At 38.0% G+C, this 23,933-nt stretch overlaps 1 protein-coding gene across 7 annotated transcripts in view; it reads left to right on the forward strand.

The window, feature by feature from the left end:
- The first annotated feature begins 5,637 nt into the window (after window positions 1–5,637).
- The window catches only part of TENM3 (teneurin transmembrane protein 3), a 323,343-nt gene continuing 305,047 nt past the window's right edge, over window positions 5,638–23,933 (forward strand). For all 7 annotated transcript variants that reach the window (XM_040600425.1, XM_040600594.1, XM_040600681.1 and 4 more), the window contains exons 1-2: window positions 5,638–5,935; window positions 20,661–20,939. In XM_040600425.1, the coding sequence (XP_040456359.1) occupies window positions 5,704–5,935; window positions 20,661–20,939 (511 nt within the window). In that variant the 5' untranslated portion in view covers window positions 5,638–5,703. The remainder of the gene's footprint in view (window positions 5,936–20,660; window positions 20,940–23,933) is intronic.

Consider the following 23,933-nt stretch of genomic DNA (forward strand, 5'->3'; position numbering starts at 1 on the left):
GGCATGCAAGAACTATACCTAGTGCAAATTGTAACTAATGTAATATTTGATTACTAAAAAAATCCAGATTAGGAGGAAGTTATGATTAAATCAAAACGGTGACACTTGCAGTAACGTTTCATTGAATGCGTATTCAGCAGCACTACTTACACGTTATTTTCAGCAACTGTTGTCAATGCTGAGAATAGGCACTGTCTTGACTTGCAGCCCATAAAATTCTCTGCTCTTATTTTAGACAGGAGTTCAAACCTGCTCCTTCTCCCAAAAGTCTTAGGATGCTTTTACTGTCTGTGTTTGTGGCAGTGTATCATGAGAGGAAATTTGTTCCCAAATTAAGCAAGCATTCAGAATGCCCTTGTATTTAGGGATCAGTGAGGAAGGAACAATGATTCTTAATTCATAATAATGGTAATTAATAATAAAAAATCATAGTAACTAAATAATAATCAGGCTTTTGAATGCAGCTGGGAACACCGTCATTCTTAGGAATGCCTAAATTGTTAGACTTAAGTGTTGGGAGGGAAGGTTTTGGCATGTTAATACCCAAGTTCCTTCCCTGGCTAAGCTCTGCTAGCCTTGGGGAGGGAAGAAGGGCTCTGCTTTGAGCAGCACGCTGCCTTCCGTACCGTTCCTTCTTGTGAGACACTAGGAGAGCTCTTGTTTGGCCTTCCCTACAACAGTATTTTGTACTCGGTTACTGTTCTTCTGTAGGGAAAACTACAACTTTTATCCTCTCATTTTGGAAACCTTTTCTGTTCCAGTGCTGTATATATTAAAACAATTATTTTTTTTTATTATTATTATTTGCAGAAGTAGTTCCGTTTTTGCTTTGTATGTTTTGAGATGTCTAAAATGGATATACAGATTGAAAAGGAAAATAATACATTCTACAGTAGATCCATAAATCGACCCAAGCAGACACACAATCTTTTCTATACGATTATGTCTTTGTTTTGGTAACAAGCATCTTTTATTTCTTACCTTTTTACTACTTCGTGCCTATGTGGCTTTTTAGGTATCAAAGGGCATGAAATATTGAGGTATATTTAGACTTCTTTATCAGTTACCTTGGCATTCACTGAACCAGGTTTAATGCGGAAAGAAGGTTCTCCGAGTGGGAGATGAGGAGGGAGTGCTGTGTACACTTGGCAGGATTGCTATTCTGGTGCCAAACTACGATAACCCTTTGGGGAACTCAGAGTTGGATCTGCTGAATTAAATGCAGTATCTTCCGTAATAGTTTAAAAGGCCTGCAAGCGTGCTAAACTTGTAGCTGGGTGGTTTAGATAATACTCTGTAGCATGACCCTAAAGCCTCATTTACATCTTGGCAATTAAAATAGATACTATATTTTATGTCTGTTGTACTTTTTCTATATGGCAGTGTAGGGCATTAGTGTTGAGGATTTTTTTTTTATTGTAAAAAAGGTAAGTAACTAGGTGTTTGGGTTTTTTTCCTTTTCACTACAGTGACTTTATTTCACATTGCCATAGGTGATTAAAAGGAACTGCTGAAAGGCTGTCCTGGGGAATTTTAAATGCAGTGTAAAACTTCTACTGCTGCGTCAATCAGCTTTGGCTGTATCTGAGGATCAGTCATCGAAGCTCCCACAGTGGCTTTGACCCTTGTGTGTGGATGTGCCTTGTGCTCTGTTTTGGTGTTTACATTTGGGCTCTACAACACACACAAAAAAGAAATAGTTTTGATAATTTACATGTTTTAATTTATATTTGTACGTACCTTACCTAGCTTGTGTAATTAAATATTGTGCTAAATGTGTTAATGGTGACAGAGGTCTTCAGAGTAACCTGACACATAAGGTAATGAGCTATGTGGTCCCAATGACCTGGTCATGTATGAGAAATGCTTCTCTGGTTCTCCTGCTTCCCTCCTAAATTAAGTTAAAAAAAATAATGTAGGTATGACTTCAAAAATGGGCATCTCCTCTTTACAGTTTTAAACTGTGTTTAAAATTTGGAGTGACACTGGGAAAGTACAGCCTGACTGAGGCTGCCGTCAGCTAAGGTACGTACACAAGTGGGATGGGCATGACTATGTAAGAGCTGTCACATCAGTCTGGTGATGAGCATACACACTCCTGTTTAATCCAGCCAGGAGCCTGTGACGTTGGACAGATCACTGAAAAGGTCACGGGAGATCCTGATGCTCAGTGACACAGATGAGCATCCTCAGTTTTTATACTTCGAAAAGCATTAGACAGAAACTTGAAGTAGTGGCACACAGCAGTGAAATGTTTTTTTGATTTTCTTCAGTATATGCGGGCCATTTCACATTCGCGTTGTAATACAACATGTAACAGTTCTTAGCATGGCTATTTAGATATCCTTTTGTGAGGGGGTGAGTTAGTAGTTCAATAGCTTTGTAAATACTGCTCTATGAAAATTCATTCATTCAATTGGAATGAAGCTGTTCGATGGACCATAAATATTGACGTATGGGTAAAAATTACTTGCAGATGAAGACAAGTGTTTTTGTAACATGTCACAAAATAAATTTAATTTTATTTGGTTTAAAATTTTAATCTGGTTTGACAAACTAGTTGCTGTGTTCCCTTGAGTTTGTGCGGTGCTCATTACTGATACTTCGTCTCAGCTTCTAAAGGCATAGTAAAAGGAGGCTAGTCTATGCATTCAGGTAACTCCCACTGGGATGCAGCTTTAATGTTATGGGAAACAGAGAAGAAAAAATGAAATATGTTTAAATTTGTGCAACAGTGGTTCATTTAAATCTGAAGGTTTGACTGGGAGAACTTGTTAATATTTTAACTACAATGATCTTTATAAGAAAAGAGCTGAGCAGAGGCAGTAACTGACAGTTGGGGTTTTTTTTCCTTAAAACATTTTTCTCAACAACTGAAAATATTTCTCTGAAGTTGGGGGTGAAGGGTGGTGTGGTTTTTTGTTGTTTTTTTTTTTTTTTAAAAAAAAAGGGGGGGGGCAGGAATTCATGATGGGACAAGTAAGCCCTGCACAGTCCTGAGACTGCAAAACATCACACTGCAGTAATGAGGCTTACGGTTCAGATATTGTAAAGCAAGTTCTCCCTCTGACTTATCTTTGCTGGCTCACTACTTAAATGTTAACACAGGTGTCTGTTTCTGTATTCTGAAAATAATTTGTGTTCTCTCCTTTTGTTTGTGTTCTGATCATGGTAAAGAAGGTTTATTTGTCGACAGATCGTTGAGACAGCTTTTATTCTGTCTCCTTTTCTCAGATACGTGTAGTAATTCACTGATGAAATAATTTCAAATGCATGAGCCTGAGGATGTTAAGTGTTTTCTAAGACTTGCTGAGACATACTATTAATTTTTTAAGTTAAACATTACTGAAAGTAAACAGGTGTTTTGTTTAATGACGGATTCAAAAAGATCAGGTTCTTGAATCTTACAGGATTCTTTTTTTTTTTTCTTCCCAAAATGCCCACAAAAAAAAAAAGCAGTAGTCTTCATTATTGTGCCAGTGTAATCACTGTTAAAGTGTCTCCATAATGCGGTGCGATTAAACAGCTTGTATTTTTTTTAACCTTTTCATTCTTTGCCTGGAGAGGCAATAGATAACCCAGAAAACTGCCTTTTGAAGTTTTATTGAATTCATTGACTTCTGTGGGAAGCAGATCAGTACTTCCTCGTGCTACAGCATAGATTAAGTCTTTGAGGATTTTACCTTGGTGTAGTAACAAAGTATTGTGTAAGGAAGGGTTTGGGTTTTGGGGGTGTGTTTTTTGGGTTTTTTTGGTTTTTTTAACATTATAAAGGAGCTTGGGAACTTGGGGGGAAAATAATTTTTTCATCTTTGATGAATAGTGCATATGAGTTTTCACATAGCACAATTTAGAGACATTGGGAATTAGCGGCCTTTTAAAATCTTGAAACACATAGATGGAAGGAGAGATATGCTTCCATATGAAGTCTTTACACTGCAAAAGAATACCTCTGTGTGTCTATTAATAAAGATTTTTAAAATCATGATTAAGTTTAGTGTTAATAAAACACAAAGTTTATAAAATGTCTAGAAAATTGTTTTTACGTGGAAAGAATTTGCATTCATCAGTCATCAAATATTTTAAAATCTGAGTGTTTCATATATATGAAAAATGTGCTACATGGGCATGAGGTCATAAATTTAACAAACTATTATGTTTTAAAACTTTGGTTTATCTGATCATATACAAATATTTCCATTTCTTTTTAACCACTTAATATTTGAAATTACAATAAATATAGAAGAGATGGAAGGCTTTGTAGCTTTGTCTTTTCATCTAAAATGAGATTCACACAAGTCAAGAAATGCAAGGGCTTTTTGGAGAATTTCAAAAAAAAGACCAGTTGCCATTCACAAACTTGAATTACAGTTCTGTAGTAAATAAAATACTCTTTAAAAATCTACTGACAGGAAAAAAAATACTCTAAAAATCTAATGACATCTAGGAATAACAACAAAGTAGTTTGATATTAAATGTTTAAATAGCTGAAGGGTTCTAAAGCAGCCTTGGTTTTGCTGAACAGTGTGCAAACGGAGTTGGCTCTTGCTTTGTGGTATGTGATGTAAACGGTCATTTTAATTCTCCATCGCAAAGGACTTGACTTATAGTACTTCAGAAAACCATCAGTTGTGCTGTTTAAGTACTTTAAATTGAGGGGAGCACCCGGGAGAAAGTTCTCCTTGAGATAAAGGAGAGAACCCTCATATATAAGGTGTTAAACAAAAAATATCAAAGCCTCAGTTAACAGGTGCAGTTGTGAAGTATTAAAATCATCCAGACTGATCTTCATTTAGATGTTTTATCAGCTGTTTAAAGATACAAATTATATTCTTTATTTTAACACAAGAACAAACAAAATTTCCAAACTTTTTACTGTCACTAATGCATTTATTTTGGTTAAGTGTGCAGGACCCAAGAAATGAAACTGAGGAGCCTTGCTTTGAAAGCAATGTGGAATGGAACAGTAAAGAAAAATAAATAGTGATAGAAATAAGATTCTTACTGTAATACTCCTTAAAAACTTGAGGAAAGGAAAACCTATTTCTGAGTGTCATTTACAAATCAAATAGCTCCTTGCTTTCTAGCGTAAGTTATAAAGAATATGCTGACATGGAGCAGTCTTCCTGCATATCACCTATAATGTTTTTGTAGCTTGCTGTGAAATTATGTGTATATGTTCTTGATGAGAACAATTTTCTTAGAATAGCTATGACAGTACAAAGTTGTATAAGTCTGTAAATAAAAATCAGAAGTTTTTGACAAGCAGAAGGAGGTCAGACTTGCCCTTAAAGCCTGCATCATTCTAAGAAAAAAAGAAATCTTACCTGCAGATAGACTTTCTTAAAGATAAAAATATGGGTTTTTTTCTTGCCCAGTTCTCAGTCGGCTTTTGAACTTATAATGTGTTGTATAAAAATGAGAAGTATTATGTTGTTGTTCACAAGAATTTCTTTGCTGTTGTTTCTGATCGGGCTTGTGCATGAAACTCTTGAGAAATCTTGCAAATGTTACGGAAGTGCATCTCGCCCATCCTTGATCAGATTTTCCTTTCTCTTCCAGTGAGGAAGCAATCACAGCAATCAGAGAACATTGTAACACATCAGCCGTTGTCTTTCTAATTTTGTTATAGGTGAATGTAAGCTGAATGTAGAGAAGACTTCCAAATAAGCTGGACTGATGTGCACAGAGAAGGAATGAAGTATGGATGTGAAGGAACGTAGGCCTTATTGCTCCCTGACAAAGAGCAGACGGGACAAGGAACGGCGCTATACAAATTCTTCTGCAGAAAATGAGGAGTGCAGAGTGCCTACGCAGAAGTCTTACAGCTCCAGTGAAACCTTGAAAGCTTTTGATCATGATTCCTCTAGGTTGCTGTATGGAAACCGGGTAAAAGATTTGGTCCACAGAGAAGCAGATGAATATACCAGACAAGGTAGGCAAGGTGTTTTCACTAAGAGTGTATAATCCTTTAGTACTGAGTAACAAGGCGTTATTGCTGTGGGAAGAGTACGTTGTTACAACAGTTCCATCATTTTTGGTAATACTCTGCACACATGGTACGCTTCACTTGTATCTCCCTAAATGTTTTATGAAGGTGGGAAGGCATTGTGTGCCATCTTTGAAATAAATAATACATGACGCACAGGAAAGTTGAGTAAATGGCCCATGTTGGGCAATGGGTCAGTGACAGCATTGCAGACTCAAGTGTGAAGTATTCAGGCCTTACAATTTAAAAACTAGACCCCCAGCATAAATTCAGCTCATTAGCAGATTGCCTAAAAGTTTGACACTCCAATATACCTAAAATATAAATAGCGTCAAAATGAATGAAAATAAGCAAATACAACTTTTCCAAGAAGGTTTGGGGAAACATAGCGTGTGTGGATGAGCGTACAAATAATTTGCCAGCTCAGTGCCTTTATCTTTTAGCTCAAAAGGACAGTAACAGAGCACTATACAGTGAGTAAGGTGATTTAGTTGATGATTAACGCATTTGGGTTTGGGGGATTTTTTTTAGTGGATGTATGTGGTATCTAACCAGATGTTAACAGGTTGCTAGAACTCACTGTTGAATTTCTGAATCCAGAGCTGGAGAGACATGAGAGATCTAAATTTCCACGGAGATGCTCAAAACCTGACTGGGTATGGTCCTGGGCAACTTACAGTAGCTGACCGTACTTAAGCAGAGGGTTTGGACTAGATGATCTCAAGAGGTCCCTTTGGACCTCAGTGATTCTGGGAGATTGCACTTGGCTCCAGTTAGAGTTAAGCACTTATGCATCACTTTCGGATTCAAAACTGTCATCTCTGGAATTGGCGTTTTTATGTTTCCATGACTAAGCTACTTAATGAAAGAAGAGGGGGAAAAAAAAAAGTTATTAAACATGTGAAGTACTGCAGCCCAGCCATCTAAAAGGATAAAGCTCTAGACCAAGAGCTGTCTTAACCTGTGCCTCAGTGTTTTGTATAAAGCTATCTTCTCTTGTATGAGGAAAAGAGTAGATTTAGGGATAGAAAAAGAAAGCTTCGTCCTTGTGAGGAAGTCCATAGTTTTAATTTTAGAAATGTTTAAAAATAGTTTCCCCATTGGTGTTTTTTCTTTGTTCCAAGTAGAATAACATTGCGTGAGAAATAGAGTTGGGCAGATGGTGTTGACTTTTTTGCCTACAAATGTTTGCAAAGGAAATAAAAATATTTTCTTAGGCTCATGTAACTGAGGCTTGCTGCTACTGTAGTCTGCTTTCTGCTGTGTATTTTTGGTTTCTGTGATTTGTTAAAACTTCAGGTCATCACTATCTAGTTTTTAAGTCATTAGTTACCTTGATCTCATTACTTTAACGAGGTAAAATCAAGAGGAAGTTTTCTAAGACTCGTACTGTAGACACTTTCTTAGCACTAGTGAGAAAACTATATCAAAATAGGCACCATTTAATTAATAAACTGTTGCCTGAATAGAGTATTATTCTTTTTAAATAGCAGTAACACAATGGAAGAAGTTACGTAGTCTGGCAGGTCATGTATGATGGTGTCCCAAGGCTTGCGACTTTTTTCTCTTTAATTTTCCTCAGAAAAGCACGTAGTATTATTTAGCTAATACTTAGTGCCCAATATGCAATAAATGAGGTCTGTAGATCTAAAATGGTAGTCTGGGATTGTCGTCTTCGCTTTTCAGTGGCCTTAGCATTGTCATCTGTGCGCATTGATTTTCCTCGTTGTCCTTTCAGGGTTTTTTTGTATGGCTTATTGGTTTCCTCTAATGCGTGCTGGTTTAGCACCTTTGGGGACTACCTGCAGGTTTGATAGGGTCAGGTTATGAAGGGCTTGTTTTGCAGTCTTAGATAGTGTGTTCCTTTGATTCAGCTTTGACCGCGAGAATTTACTGCTTCTGGCGTTGGAGGCATTTTGTGGAAAAGGTCGTCAAGGTCGTTCCAAAGGTTTGAAAATAAATACAGGGAAGCGTGTTTTATATATTATTTTTTTCCCTGTGTCTAGAAATAAAGTGCAGATATGCGGCTTTGTTGACAGTCTAATTGCATTCTAGTCTGCTACATCAACAGGAAATAAATCTATAAGCAGAAAAGGCAAGATTTAATAAACACCTTTAATTGGAAATTAGTTCTTGAAATTAATCGTGACCAGCGTTTTCGCTTTTTTTGCCCAAACTGTGTAAAATAAGAATATCAGATTTCTAGGGTCTGCTGGAAAGCTTCTGGAGCAGTTATGTGAGTTTCTGGAGTCTCTTAAAGGGGGCACAATAAAAAAATGATAGTGTGCTTTTGTGGCTGATATTTTGGGGTAAAGCCCTTCAAAGCTTTCTGCTAATGAATCGGAACTTTCCCATCTCTTCTTCCCGAGTTGTCCCAGTACGCATCTTTTTGCTTCCTGCTTCCCAAAATCCCAGGGTAGGAATTTGGGAAGGGATACTGCCGTAGGAGATAGGTGTGCCCCCTTCAGTGGTAGCTTTATCCCAGGAGATCTTTACTGTGGAAAGGAGGTTCTCCAGTGCCAGTTACAGTCACAGAATCTCTTTCCTCATCTGTTGAATTCCTGTTGCTTGAGATTAATTGCATAAATCAAAATAAGAGTCTAAAAATATGTATGTTTGTAGTTGTAATTCTAAAATGAGGATTTAAAACATACATAATTTCATGTTCAAATATTTTACTGTAACTGGGATTGTCTTGTTAATTTTGAAACGCAGTTTGCAAGACTGGAAGAGCAGGTATGCGTGTTTAGAAAATTGTAACTTCATCTAGGCGATGTGCTTTCAGTTAACATTAGCGAGAGGTAAGACCTACTGGGGTCTCCTTCCCTTCTTCTCAAGCCCCTTCATCTGTTGCAAAACTGGTTTTGTTTTTAAAATCTTTAGATGAGGATTATTTAGCTTACTATTTTTGAACCTTCTAATTCAGTTACTTATTTTCACTTTGTTGTTAATCCCCGCATAAGATTCAAAAAACCTGGTAAGTCTCTGAATAATTAAACTCAGCACAGAGCCATGTAAATGAAGACTGTGAGGTTCTTTTCTTTAAAGGTATTTTTAAGGTAGCTACTCAACTTTACATGGCATGTTTGAGAATATACCTAATCTCATTCTTGGCAATGGATGAAGCACCATGAAAAACTTTCCCAGTTGTGATGATGTGATTGTTTGCTGTTTATGCATTGGGGAGGAAGAAGACACCTATTTTTTTTACACTTTGAAGTATCCAACTATAACGAGCAGCCTGATTTAAACGTACAACTTCTGTAATTGAATTCAGCAACCTGAATGCTTGTATTTTGGAACATACCCAAGTATCTTGCTGAATTTGGGATTAAAGCTGACTGTATAAAATTGAATTACTCTGTTGTACGGAGAGGCATTCCTGTGTTTACAAAACTAAACTGCTGTGTGAAGTGGTACAAAGTACATAGGAGACGGCTATGCAGAATTACCTGAAAGCATGACATGAGTATGGAGTGGGAGGGAATGATTCTAGAAGTATAGAAAGTAAGGAGTATTTAAAAAAATTGCATTTGGAAAAAATAATTGGAATTAATAAAATAACAATATGACAGTAATTTGAAGGAGATCGTAAATCAAACCTCGACTTAAAAGAACTGAAAACCTTTTCACTAAATTAGTAAGAAAAATACAGGCAGACAAAACCTGTATTTTACTTACCATCAGATACGTGTTAAAGGGTAGAGAGGAATGTGCAAGACCTCTTAAGTAGTCATTTGTTTCATTTCAAAGCATTTTGTTGTTGCAGAACAGTATAATGACCCTATAGGGTGATCCACATAGCAAGCCAGTGAGTTTTGGCACAGGAGCAGGAGGCTGACCCATGAGAACAGGTGGCAGGATGCACTGCGGATTTGTACATGTTCATATTGTCATACAAAATAATGACGGCACTGTTTGTAAACTATGTGAACTGAAAAGCTGAGCTGCAGGACACATTTTGCTACTATAAGACCTGATGAGGGAGTGTAGGTTTTGTTGTATTTTTACTTGTTGAAAGCTTGAGTCAACTATGGTTTAGCCTGTGGGTAAAATTATTTGGTCTTGCTAGCTGGTGGTGAGAAGTGAGTTCTCCGTATTTATCAATCAGAAGAATTCATTGTCAGCTAAGCGTCAATACCAATTCATTTTCATGCTACCCCTTTCAGTTTTGCAGGAGAAAGTACTTGTAAGCATGGGTTTGTACCTTTACTCCTGGAATGCTTAAATGCCTAAATTAGATTAAATGCCCTAGTAACTCTTTGGAGCTTAAGAAGTGGGGGGCTGAACTTACCAAACCAGCAAAGCAAAGAAAAAGAATTTCTTTCCTTCACAATATGCTGTATCACCGATACCAGCTTGTTGAAAAGCGAAGCCGTGTGCAGTATGTTACAGTGCGCGGAGTATCACAGTTATCGTTCAGCCGCTGCTCCTGTGACAATTAGATTTAGGTGCTAGGAAAATCTCACCATTCAGCAAAAGAGGGACCTGAAACGGTGCTATATATGCTTCGGCAATTTAATTTTATTATGTAAGATATTAAACACTGTCAGGCATACATTTTTAAGACTTCAGAAACCTGAAACATTAATTGCGGCTTCTATCCTAATGTAAGATGACTCCAAAGTCTATTGCTTTTAAATGCTAGCTGCTCAAAATGAGTTACTTGGATAGCAAAATGTTTAATCTTTTTAGTCACCATAAATGTCAACTGTAGGATTAAAGGATTTAATTGGTCATGTTTTTAAACCTGAAGCTTCAGTACTTTAAAGTGACCTGTCTGAAGCAGTGGAAGGATAGGTATTGTAAGACCATTTTTCACCCTCTGCTACCTGTGCCTTACTGGTGAGCTGATTTTGACTGTTGAGTAGGCAAGTGATTCTCAGTAGAACTGAGTCGGCCTGCTTTGCAAATTATTTACAAGAAGGCGTGAAATGGTATATAAGTGACTTTGTGATCTCGCGATGAGCAAATTAATCACCATTCAGTGGTATGGCAAGGGCTGTCTCTCAAAATCCGAGGCAGACAGCAGAATCAGTGTTTTATATTTCTGGTTGAAGGTGTGTCCTGATTGTCATCGTGACAGATACTTTTTTTGTTATACTAAAACATGGCCACCTGCACTATCTGCCTCATTGAAGTTGGTAACTTCTGTAAGCAGCATGCAGTGCCAGTATGATCTGGAAAATTTTGTGGCCTTGAGTTAAGCACATAACCTTCTGCCAGAGGTGGCTTTTTTTCCCCTCTGTAATACAGGAATAATACTTACCCACCTCACGGGCATGTTGGGAAGATTAATTAGTTTATATTTCCAAAATGCTTTGAAGATGAAAAGCGCTGTAAGTGCTAAGTAATATTATCATCTTTCATTGCTGTACTAGTTACTTCTTAAAGCAACAATAAGAAGTTAATTGGTTTTCAGGTTCCAGGTGATAAGGATCTGTTGACTTTTAAAGTTATTCTATTAGCTACAGAGCGCGGTACTAAGAAAAACATTTCACTTCTATTCGATTAGGAGTATATTTAGCTCACGCTCAGTGATATGCACACTTGCTCTAAGTATTCATCTAGTGGAAATTGGCCCCTTGTGGGTCATGGTCTGTAGATGAGCTACAGATCTGGAGACAAAGGGCAATTGTGATTCTCCAGGGAAAAATCAACCTTGGTTATTGACAGTAGAATGCTTGATCAGGCATTTCTACGCAGCCTTGGTCCACAGAGTAAAAAACCTTGTCTTTGAGTAGTCCACTTGCAAAATAAAGAGATTTAAGTTCTTGATCATGATGATTAAGGATTTATAAGGTGAGCAAGGGGTCTTTGCGAAGACTTTCAGCCTCATGGAAAGGAGGATACTGTAGAAGGTCTGTAGTTGCCCTGTATATTGCTGTAGCTTACATACCGAGATGTACATGGTGCTGCTGTTCATGATAAAAACTAAACTTGAGGACTGGGGAGACAAATGGATCACCTGCAGGGCTAGGAAAGGTGACTTCAGCGTGTTGACATCTATGGAGACGATAAAGCTAGAAGAGTGTGCCGTTAGAGATGGGGTGACGGGAGGAATGGAAGAGGCTGCAGTGTACTGTCTGGCCCGTACATTGATTTAGCACTTAGGGCTGAGTCAGGGCTGTAGGCCAACCTGTGAGTGATTGCTTATTCCATTACTGGCAAATAAATGCAGAAAGCGAAGCAGAGATGTTAAATAGGAATAATTTCTCAGAAAGTTCCTTGATACTTTCTGAAATTAGTTTGTGAAGTGTCACAACTTACTGGCTTGAGAGCCGGTACTTGGCGTTACTGAGCTTATTAAAGCTGAAAGAGGAAATAGCAGAGCCAAGGGAACACATTTACCTCAAGTTTTGTGTTTCTGCTTTTTTGCTTTGCAGTGTCATAAATATCTCAGAGTCATAAATCCTTGTCTTCAGCCTAATGGACATTTTGCTAGGAAATCTCAATTAAGACAATGCTACGCTATGTGTGTTATGGGGTTTACAGAACAGAAACCCTTTTGCGAGTGTGTGACGGGAAGAGAGAGTGTGAGAGGGGGTAAAAGAGGTTTTAATTTCTGCATAAATCCTTGGGTCCGTATTCTCTGTTGTTTCTTGCTCTTGCCTACAGCAACAGGCTGAGCGCCTCATTCTATCCACGCACTGCAGAGCCGATTCCCATGCATGTGGGATACTTCTTTATGAAACCCTACAAATAAAATACATGGGCTACTGTGAATAGGTGTGTTGGGATTTTTTTCCTTTATCTCACTGAAGAGCCTGTTGAACAAATCAGCTTTTCTACCATGCCGTGAGACATACCCCTCTGTGGGTCTGTCCGTTCACTTGTGGTGGCAGGCGTGCTTTTCCCTCATGGAAAGGCATAAATAACAGCAGAATTTTCTTTCCTCCCCATATGGAGGAGCCTGAGCTCTGTTTTGTGTGCTTCTGTTCATGCTGCCTCCTTCCTCCTCACCTTCTTTCCCTGTTTCAAGCTGTTTGTCACGTCTTTAGCATCATACTGACCTTAATGTGGCAGTTCATACCTGTCAGATCTGGTTGTAGGCTCTTTGCAGACTGGATATCTATCATCTCTGCATTGCTTACCCTTGGGTCATATTTTCTCCACATCTATCAAATTTAGGCTTTATTCGTATTTTGCAATAAATGGATGCTGAGATGTTGATGATTTGGTCCCAGGATCCAAAGAGGGCCCTAAAACGTCTATACTGTCATTCTGGTCATGATCAAGACTTTGTGTTCCTTGCTGCTCATGGAGTTGTATTTCTTTTTTAAATCCACAGAATCCTGGGGGTTTTGGGGTTTTTGTGGGGTTTTGGTTGGGGTTTTTTGTCTCCTTGCAGCCCATGATCTGGACAGCTATGTTAGTTTCTCTTAATTCAGTTTATACATTATGTAATCATAGTCGTAAAACCTGATTTTTACGTAAAATCCCCAAATTTGGAACCGTATTGTTTTAATTATTAATACATTTACTGAAACATGATTGCTGGTGCTGTAGCTTGAAGCTTTGAGTTGTGCAATTGTGAAACTGTCTTGAGCTGACTTTAATCTTACTCTGCGGTAACTTCAGGAGGGCTTGATGAACAGTCCTTTATCCTTATACTGGATTAAGAAGTGCTTCTTATGTTCTAGTCCGTGGATTAGTACAGAGGATCCCCTGCCACCCTCAAGCCTAACAGGGAAAAAAATTACAAGTCTCCCATACTGCACGGAAGAGTCTGCATGTTTTAACCATAATTTGGAAAAACAGTTGCAGGAAGATACTGTGTTTCATTCACATTGATTTTGCTCTGTTTCTTAAAATTAAAACTTCCCCAGACTAGCATTTCAGTCAATGTCGTCTTCTGATTTTGTAGTTTAATGCCAGTAAAAATACACAGCTGGTTTAAATATCAGGTTTGAAATAGTTTATTTCCCACAAATGTGTGTGGGTTTGTCTTTCTAGAATTGACTCAGGTTTAGAGTTTTACATACAGCTGTTCTACCAAGAGCGGCACGGTAAGCGCAGCTCGGAGAACTCACGGTATCTGGCACTATCAGAAGTCACTGAGACCATGACTTAGCTCCCCATACGCTTTTGAAAGCTCATAAGGGGTGGCGGAACTGTATGGTTAATATTTACTCAGAATAACCTGAGCACCTGAAAATTATATGCGCAGTTGCTAAGATTTAATATAATTTAATGCCATTTGTTATTATGTAGTTTACTGGATATATTGGAGAAACAACTGCCATTCATACAAATCTTAGAGCTCTGCTCTAAATCGGATAACGATAAGAAAAGGAGGTTAAGATGGAAAAGGGAATAGAGCGGAAAGGTCAAGAAAGAGAGATTAAGAGGTGACAAAGGAGGAGGTTGTGATAAGTGAAGAGAAAAACATAGGAATTAAACAGGAGAAAAATGTAATAGAGTGGATTAGGAAGGTTTAAATTTAACAGATAATTTTCACAAAAACAAGATCAAATCAGGATGAAGTCATAACAACGAAATACCCAAATCGTGAAGAAAAAAATGTTAACGTAGGCAAAGCTCATTACTTGTTCGTCTTCACTGCAATTTCTTGCATCCTAGCAATCAGAGCTCTGCAAGTTCAGCTTTGAAAACTCCTTTTTAGTAAATACGTTGTGAAGTTTGTTGTGTCAAAATGGTTGGTATCACATCTGTTACTCGTCCTATCTTTTGTGTAATTGTATTCTACACACCTAATACACTGACTTCTGGAGACAGCAGTTGTGCACTTCTTATCAGAATTTTATAGAGCATCCAGGGCATCTGTTTTGCTGTTTTTCTCCTTAAAATATCTTTGTCCTTCCATTTCCAGCCAATCTGTTGTCCTGCTGTGCATTTATTTCCATTTCAGTCTCCTTCCTCTCAGGATCTTTCCTTACGAAGGGCCACCTTTGTGCCACACTACATCTGGCCCAGGAAATAGGGGGGGAGGGAAATTACTTACAAAGTGGTGTTACATATTTTTCCTTAAGAAACCAGGTAGAATTGGCACTTGAAGGTGGATGATGTTTAAGATCCCTTAGAATTGTGTGAAATTCTTGCTAAACCACTCCAGATCTGCTTTGGTCATCTAGGAACATTACCCCAATGTTCTCGGTGGTCCTGTAGTGACTGGCTAGTGCCCTGAGAACAGAGGGGACAGTTTTGCTGCCTACTGTTACCTGCAAAGAAGCTCCTTTTTCTGTCTTTGATTAGCACATGAATGAACTCTGTGTTTTTTCAGGATTCAGGACTGTGAACAGGCAGTTTGATTTGCAGTTGACCAGTGCTGTTCCTTCATAGCGGTCGTGTGTATGAGTGAGGAAGGCAGGGCACTGTTGCATCAGGTCAGCAGTCTTGAGCTCTTGGTTGTTCAAAAAGGATGAAGCATTGCAGAGGTGCGCTGCGGCGGCGTGCTGGCTTCTGCTCTGCAGAAAGTGTTCAGAGGTATTGAGCGTGAGCTCCAGGTAGGAGCTTCAAAGAAGAAAAACATGCCCACTACATAGCGTCTAAACATGGATACAAAGGGAAGAACGTACTTTCCCCATATCAAAATAGCACCAAAAAGCATGGTCCTGGCAGAAACACTTCGATGTCAGTGTCGCTTATACAATAAACTATAAGCATTGTATTATGAGGGCATGTTTGTATGCAGACAGAAAATATAAACCTGAGAAAAACATTTTCCTCGTTTGCTTTCTAAATAAATGAAGCTTCTTCTTAATTAAAAACAATTATAAAATCAGAGTGAAGTAGGGAATCCAGAAAATGTAAGGGAGAGAAGACTGGTTCCCCTAAGGACCGTGATCATAGTTTGGCATCTGCATAGCTTTAGTTGTTTCTCAGCTTTTGTAAATTGAGTATGAGTGGGTTTGTCATGTGTTATCACAGAGTGCTTATGGGGAAAATGTACTTGATTTTTGAATGGTACAGAAGTGTTTTGGTCAGATAGAAGCCGGCAAGATGATACAAAGGAACAATAGATTAGAGAGGGGAGTGACAAGTAATAAAGAATGCAGAGAGAGCAGTCATGGCATGAAACTTCATCAGAAGCATAAGGAAGAGCAAAACTAGACAGAGTTTTGAGTATGGTCTTGGATGGGTTTGGGACCTCTGCCGTTTTGGTACTGTGCCTATCCCGTTAGGACAAAACCAAAGTCAGCAAAGGCACTCAAACTATAATTCTTCTGGTTTAAAATGTAGGGACGTGGGTGTATTTTTATGCTAACAGGTCAGATGCTTTGGAAGCTTTTCAGGTTTTGTTTTGTTTTCTTTCCTCTTTTCCAAAATAATCTATTTTTGCTAAAACCTGACTTGTTGACTTATGAGTGATTAATGAATTACGAAGGACAGTGCTGGTGTCTGGAGATGCTGACAAATTCTCTCTTGGCTACTCTTTGTTCATTCCTTCAGTTTGTTTCTTTCCCTTTTTCATGGTGTGTTTTTTTGTTTGTTTTTTTTTTTTTTTTTTTTAAGAAAATATCTCTTGTCTATATATTTAGTATAAATCCAACTTAGAGGAAGGACTGACAACTGAAGAACCGTGGGGCCTTTTCTTTTGTTTAGTAGTCCTCTTCAAAAACCCATTCCCACAGATAACATTTCCAACTTGAAGCTTAAGTTATCAGGGATGACTTTTGAATATTGTCCACAACTTAGTTGAAGGAAACAAATGTGGCACAAATGCAGCAGTTTTCCATTTAATTCCACCTGTTAACTTGTGACTTTCTAAAATTATATATAATTTCTGCATACCTCAGACTTGCTTATATGCAGTATTTGATTAAAAAAAAGAATTTACATTTCTAGACAATGTAATCTGTGATTCTGGCAGAGAAATATATATTTATATATGCACACATACACTCTTTAAAAAGAAATTATATATTAAAATTATGTTGTAATACTTTTTTTTTGTATTTATTTAATGTAGTTCAGGAAGTACACCAGTAATAGTGTGTGGATCATGGCTTGCACAGAAAGTGGTTGCAACGTAACAGGTTGATGCATATGGTTACTGTTGGCAAGTGCCGTTTTTAACAGTGATTGCTGCACAAGCTCCTCAAAGTTATTTTAGAGTTATTACATTAATTTTGTTCTTGTCTGCACAAATGGAGGGTGTCAGGTGTCCTTACACTACCCATAAATTGATATTGCTAGCCAAGAGATATGCAGTATCGAATGGTAAAGTGGTAGTAAACAGTATTATTGTCAGTTTTTAAAACCTGACTTTATGATACATCATCCTAAATAGTCTAAAAACCCTAAAGGGGTCTCCAGAACAAGCCTCCTTGAAATGTTGTGTCTGATTTTTTTCCATTTTACACTTCATGCTTTTTTAAAGGAAAGCAAAAAAAAAAAAACTCCCATAAAGCATTATGCTTATCCGTTTATTCTGTATCTACATTTTCTTCTCAGGAATTAGTTCATTACAATCGCCGAGTTGTTTTTAAGTCTTTATGAACTGTTGAGGCACTTATTGTCAGCAGGAGAAATTGCGAATGTGTGCACAGTGTAAGAAACCGATGATTAAATCCCTCACATTGAAGTCATTCCGGAAAGGTTAATTAGAAACTCTAAGAACCACAAGAAAGAGAACATCCTCTCTTCATACTCTTTTTCTTTTTTTTTTTTCTTCTTTTTTTTTTTCCCACAGAGCTCCTACAACCTCCTTTTCAATTCTTATTTTTATTTCATAATATTGTTCATTATCAGGTAAAAGTCCCCAATTATTCTGCTGCCCACTAGATTTGCATCCCAGCCATGTTCACCGTTCCCTGGCTTCCTGTTTTTATTGCTCAGCAATCTTAATCATGTAAATTTTTTATATCGCATATGTATGATTTCCTTTAGGATATAAATTCCTACACAAATACATATGTTTTTCCATGTCAACTTTTTGGTTTGGGTTTTGTGGTTTTGGGTTTGGTTTTTTTGTGTGTGTTGGGTTTTTTTTTAGTGTGTTTTTCATTTGTGTAGGCAACTTACACGGAGTGCAGTCCTCTTAGTAAGGTTCTTAGGAAGGCTTTAATTCAGAAGGTACTTTAGCCTGGTGTTTCTAAAGCTGTTAACAAGATTTCTGGGCTATGCTGTAAAACTTCCCAGTGTAATGATGAGCTCTAATATAGTGAATGGGATGACATGGCAATAGACAAAGAAGCCCCCTTTTCTGTGTTGGCCCTGTGACATGCCATTTTGGTTTTCTTACCACTCATAAGAGGGGGAAAAAAGAAGGAAATATTTTACATAGAGGCAGGCTGTTGTAAACTTAAAGTAAAAAATAAAATCCATTAATAGGTGGTACGTAGTATGTTGTGTCTGAGACCAAGTCTTCTAGAAAGTGATCGTGGAGGATGTTGATAAATGCGTGAAGTAGTTTCTTTTAAAAATAATAGTTTGCTTAAGAGGGGGAAGAAAAAAAACTGATGGGGGTGGGTGGGTGTGACTCTATTAAAATTGATACACCTGCACAGATGTCTCCCTGAGAGATTCTCTTGAGTGCAAAGAGGCCCTTTCAGCAGTGGGGGGAGCGTGGGGTACGTGGTGCAGGCTGGCTGAGGAGCTGCAGGTTGCCATGCTCACCCACTACAGCAGGTTTGAGTGTGACTCGAGAGGCAGCATCTGTGTCTGTCCCTGTCCTTCCTCACCTCCAGATCTCGGCACCATGGTGTTATGGGGACCATGGGCATAACACCTGGTAGCATTGAAGTCAATGGCAGTTTTGTTGCTGACTCAAGTACCCATGTCTTCAGTCAGAAATACCTCTTTCCTTTCCATTTTGCTTCCCAAAACCCTGTTCTTAGAACCAGTAAGATGCTGCATGTGCAACTGTGTATACACATTAGCCACTTAACATGTGTGTAGGTACACCTATAATGCACATAGGCTTCCTGTATATTAGGTTCTGACTTAAGGCAACTGTTTGAAAATGCAGAGTCACATAATAATGTCCCAAACACATAAAACCAGTGTTCTAGGCTGTCTTCCTTAGCGTATGTTTGCCAAAATGCAAAATAAAAAGCATTTTAGACACTTTGCTACTTTCAGCTCTAACCCTGTTACCACTGGGTGGTTTGTTTGGCCTGTTGCTTCTCTGATTAGTTTTAGCTCTCACAAACCCTGAAAATTCTCATGGTGTGACAGCTTTAAAAAATAGCAAGATACTATCCGTGTGCATGGTAACCCCCTGTTCTTACACCCTTCACACCGTTCAGACGCAGTCATAGATACACTTACTCCTTTCATGTTTACCTCCCCAGCTGTATTTTTGTTCAAATATTTATTCACAGCTGCATAATAAATACACTTCGATTTGTACCGAAGTTTAGCAGCTGTTGTAGTAACTGATTTTTATTATTTATGAAAGTCATTGACAGAATTCATTTCTGATTCTGGCTGCAAAGAAACTTATAGCGACAATTTCATATGACCACGGCAATACAATAATTAACTGGCTCACTAAAACAAGTTAATGGCCAGGGCATTAACTCTTAAATAAATTTCAGGAATTATTTACACTTCTGTATTCACACTTCTGCAATTCTATTACTTTCGGATAGATAGTATTCTGTTCTTGTTTTATTATAAGCTTTAATTATGTTGTGTATTTTTATGTTAAATGACTAATTTTGGAGAAATTAGGATGCCTGTTCAATTCAAAAATTGAATGTGTGTGTTCTGATTTGTTCCTGGAGCTATGAAATAACTGTGGCTAAGGTGGAAAACCATTATAGGTATAGGCATGCAAATGAGCTTGCCAAGTGTCTATATATCATAAAATGTCTTAAATCTATGGACATAAAAGTAGGATGAAGACACAGCCATTAAAAAGGCAGTCATTTTTGAGTGTCACATAATTTAGGCACTTTAAGTTATTGAAGTGTCATGAGTTTATTGCACCTAATTTATTAATACAATCATTTGGGATTCACTTCTGTCTCTTGCTGTGCCCCAAAACAGAGGCTAAAAGTCTGTTTAAAATGCACAGTCTCTGCTTCAGCTGTAAAAGCCTAAAATGTTGCTGAAAATATGGAGGCGTGAAAAATAACAACTTCAATGTAATCCTTGCAGGTAACGGGTGGTGTTTGGTTATATGTGTGTATTAAAGTAGGCCAGAGAGATCCAATAAAAAACAAGTGAGTTTGGTTCCCATTTAGTTTTTCCACTGGTGACATCTGTATGGGGAAAATAGCCTGTTGCTTTGGCCTCTAACCAGGGTGGGCGGGGGAAAAAAAAAAAAAGTCTGACAAACACCTTGTTACTGCTTTCACACTTTGAAAACCTAAAAAAAAAACAACCAACCCGCCCCAAAATTGTCATTTATTTTTAATCCTTTCATGTGCTGAATTGGCTTTTCTTAGTTTGCAAGTTCTGTTATGTTTCTTTCCTCCCCAGGAGCATTTTTGATGTGTTTAAGCAGTTGACAAAATAGTGCTAAGGTGTAGTATGAATGAAAGGGGCACCACAGAGAGCTAGAGACAAAAGAATCCATTTGATTGTAAAACCTGCAGAGTTTTGACAAAACACGTTGTGCGATACCTGAGATAATTATACTCTTTGTAAAGAGTTTTTACTTTTAGGTTCTTTTTTTTTTTAAAAAAAAAAAAAAAAAAACCAACCAAACAAATAAAGAAATCTCACCTTTTTGTTATCTGTTTTTTCCCCTAATCAGGACAGAATTTTACCCTAAGGCAGTTAGGAGTTTGTGAACCAGCAACGCGCCGAGGACTGACATTTTGTGCGGAAATGGGGCTCCCCCACAGAGGTTACTCTATCAGTGCAGGGTCAGATGCTGATACTGAAAATGAAGGAGTGATGTCTCCAGAGCATGCCATGAGACTTTGGGGCAGGGGGGTCAAATCGGGGCGCAGTTCCTGTCTGTCGAGCCGTTCCAACTCAGCCCTCACTCTGACTGATACCGAACACGAAAACAAGTCCGACAGTGAAAATGGTAAGTTCTTATGCATATGCCCATATATAAATCAATGTTTTATTTGCTGTTTTGGTTGACACTCAATAATTTTAAATCATTAAAGGAATGGCCTTGAATTACTTACCCTTTTTTTTTCTTCCTCTTCCCAGAAAAGTCAATATTCAATATCAGTCCTAACTAATGCAAGCTTTTGATGTGATGTTTTAGCTGTAATTGTGAAAGAGTTTAATCACAAAACAGATTAACTCTGTTTTCTCTCAGGCCATGTCACCTGTTACCCTTTGGGGAGCAGCTAAGTGGTGATAAAGTTGATCCCCAAGGGCAGCCTGCAATCAAAGGTTTCTTTCTAAACTTTTCTTCAAGACGTCTTGGAGAAGTTGTAGAATTGTAGAATGGATGAATGCACGCAAATAATAGCTTATTAACAGGGTGCATGTGATTGGAAAACAAATCTGATCGTGCTTAAAACTTCATAGTTGATGAAAGCAATTGGAATTGTGGTGAAGAGGGACATGTGGCCTTTGATGTGCCTGTGGGACTGGATTACTGTGCAATTAAAATTGTGGAAAAAAATAAAATAAAATCTGAACATCACCTTTGTCGGATGGTGGGGTATGACCATTGTATATTTAGGCTTAGTGTTTAAATGAAAAGAGGTTAATACAATTCAGTGATTCATTTTTGAAGCTTTTCAGGTTTTTTTTTTGCTCCTCTTGAGGTTATGAACAGAACCTGATGTGGTGTTAAATGCTAAATGCACAAATCTTAGAAAACATTTTATCTTTAACTTCTTTTTGTTTGCAGAAGATTTTCAGCTTTACTAAAATTAAAATGATTGTTCTATTAACTTCATGACTTCCTATATGACAAATTCAAGAAAAGAATAAAGAAAAATGAGTAAAGATGAAAATTACTGATGGCTGTTGCCTGCAAGTCTACACGTCATTTTATTAATTTATTAAATCTCTCTTGCTCGGCTGTACAAAAGTCGGAGCCATTTTATTTCTATCCTCTGGCGATAGCTGTTACACGTTGTGAGAAACATCAGTGCAGGTGTGTATGTATGGTAATCCTTGAAAAAAACCAGCCCCGCCCCCAAAAAAAACAAAAAAACAAACAACCCAACAAACCCTGCACTTTTATTTTAAACTACAAGCAATAGTGTTTAGTCCTATCTATTTATTATTTTAACTTCTGTTTGAGAAGACAAAACCAAAGCTGTATTTTGGTATTATTCATACTTGTTGTCTTTCCTCTGGTGGCTGATTCTAACTGAAGATGCCTGTGCAAGACGAATGTCGCAGATGGGATCCTCCTTTTTTATGTTGGACTTAACGCTGCGTGGTACCTGAGGAGACAGCTCTCAGTGTTCGCAGGGGTCTTGTCTCATGCTTGGAAAACTTGTTTTGAGTCAGAGGCACGTTTTGAAGGAGGAGGACAGGAATACTTGCCTATTTCCTTTTAGCGGTGGAGTTTCTGTTGGATGACTCTTGATGACAGCTTTGCAGTCTAGAGTAAGTTGTTGAGCAGTCCTGCGATTTTCCTTTTGAAAGGTCTGTGATGAAACAGATACTAGTCTTTTTTAAAACCCTACATTAATATGAAAATACTGAAAATACAGATGTATATATACATGCACGCACACACGCAATTTCCTTAGGGGAAAGTCACCTCCAAACAGGTGACTGCTTCAGTAGTACGCTAGGTTTAGTATACTTTTTTATAAACTTGATATTCACAATTTTTAAAAAAGCAAAATGTCTGATTACAGTATGCCAAAACCTCCTCCACGAGCTTAGAGTTTTGTTTTATTTTTTTCATGTGAGAGAAGATTGTGCATTTGTTAGAAAAGACATTACTCTGTGCTGGTTAAAATTATGCAAGGAATGTCTGATGTTTGATACAACTTCAAAGAAGAGTTTAGTCACTAAAAAGGATTACAGTTGATTTATTTATTGATAGGGAGGCCAGCAGACCAGCTTAAGTAGGTACTGGGACCGCTGTGCGGTTAATGAAATTTTGATGGCTTGAGAGTCCCCTAGGGTTATGAAACATATATAACTCGGACCATGTCATGGGTCACTGTTTCAGTGGATATGTTACAGAAGTGGTGGAAAGCTTAATCTTCTTTGGTATTTTTCTCTGCGTTTTTGTTTCCACTGAACATGGACGATTTGGCTGAGAAATGATTTTATACACATTGGAATTCAGTATGTTAAATGCTCACAGTAGAATAGAAAATATAATTTAAAGCCAGGGAAGCCATATCATCCTGGCAGGTACAGGTACTCTAATCAAAGGACCAAACTGCAGGTGTGAGTTTTGTTAATTAATGGCCTGAAGTTAATAGCTGTGCCAGTATACTGTTAAAATCTGACAAATCTGATAAAGCTTTGAAACCAAAATTACCAGTTATGACGAGTCCTCTGCACTGAGTCCCCCTTTGCTGTGTGTGAAAGCTTCCTGCAGTTTGATGGAACCGTTGTACAGGTAAATGCATTTCTGTGCAGCGTGTTTACCTCTAAGGTAGATAAGGAGTTGGAAGTTATGATGAGCAAAACACACCACCAGATGATGCTTTCCTCACCTGAAGGCCTCAGTTCTTGAGCAATCTCACTGTTCACCCCCGGTAAAACTATTCACTGTTTAAATAGTCCATTACCATAAGCAGACCTGATTGGAGTTAATGGGACTATTCACAGTGATGAGAACTGTGACTTACCCTGCAGGTTTCTGAACTCGGGATCTGTTGAATGTACTTAGGGTTTTTTTTCTCGCCAGTTAGGCGAGAAGAGAAGCTTGGCATCTAGAACATTTCCTCTCCTTCCTTGTAACCGTTGTGCGTATTGCTCTTCTGAAATAGTTGTGGATTGCATATCCCTCAGGAAGGCAAAATTCAAGCTTCTGTTGCACAATTACAATGAATAAGTGGGAACAGTTTGTTGAAGATACCAACTTTTATTTGTTGAGGTCTCAACATTATGTTTCTAAGGTCCTACAAAAGCAACCTAA

Source organism: Falco naumanni, chromosome 1 (assembly GCF_017639655.2).
Source record: "Falco naumanni isolate bFalNau1 chromosome 1, bFalNau1.pat, whole genome shotgun sequence".
In the NCBI taxonomy this organism is placed as follows: Eukaryota; Metazoa; Chordata; class Aves; order Falconiformes; family Falconidae; genus Falco; species Falco naumanni.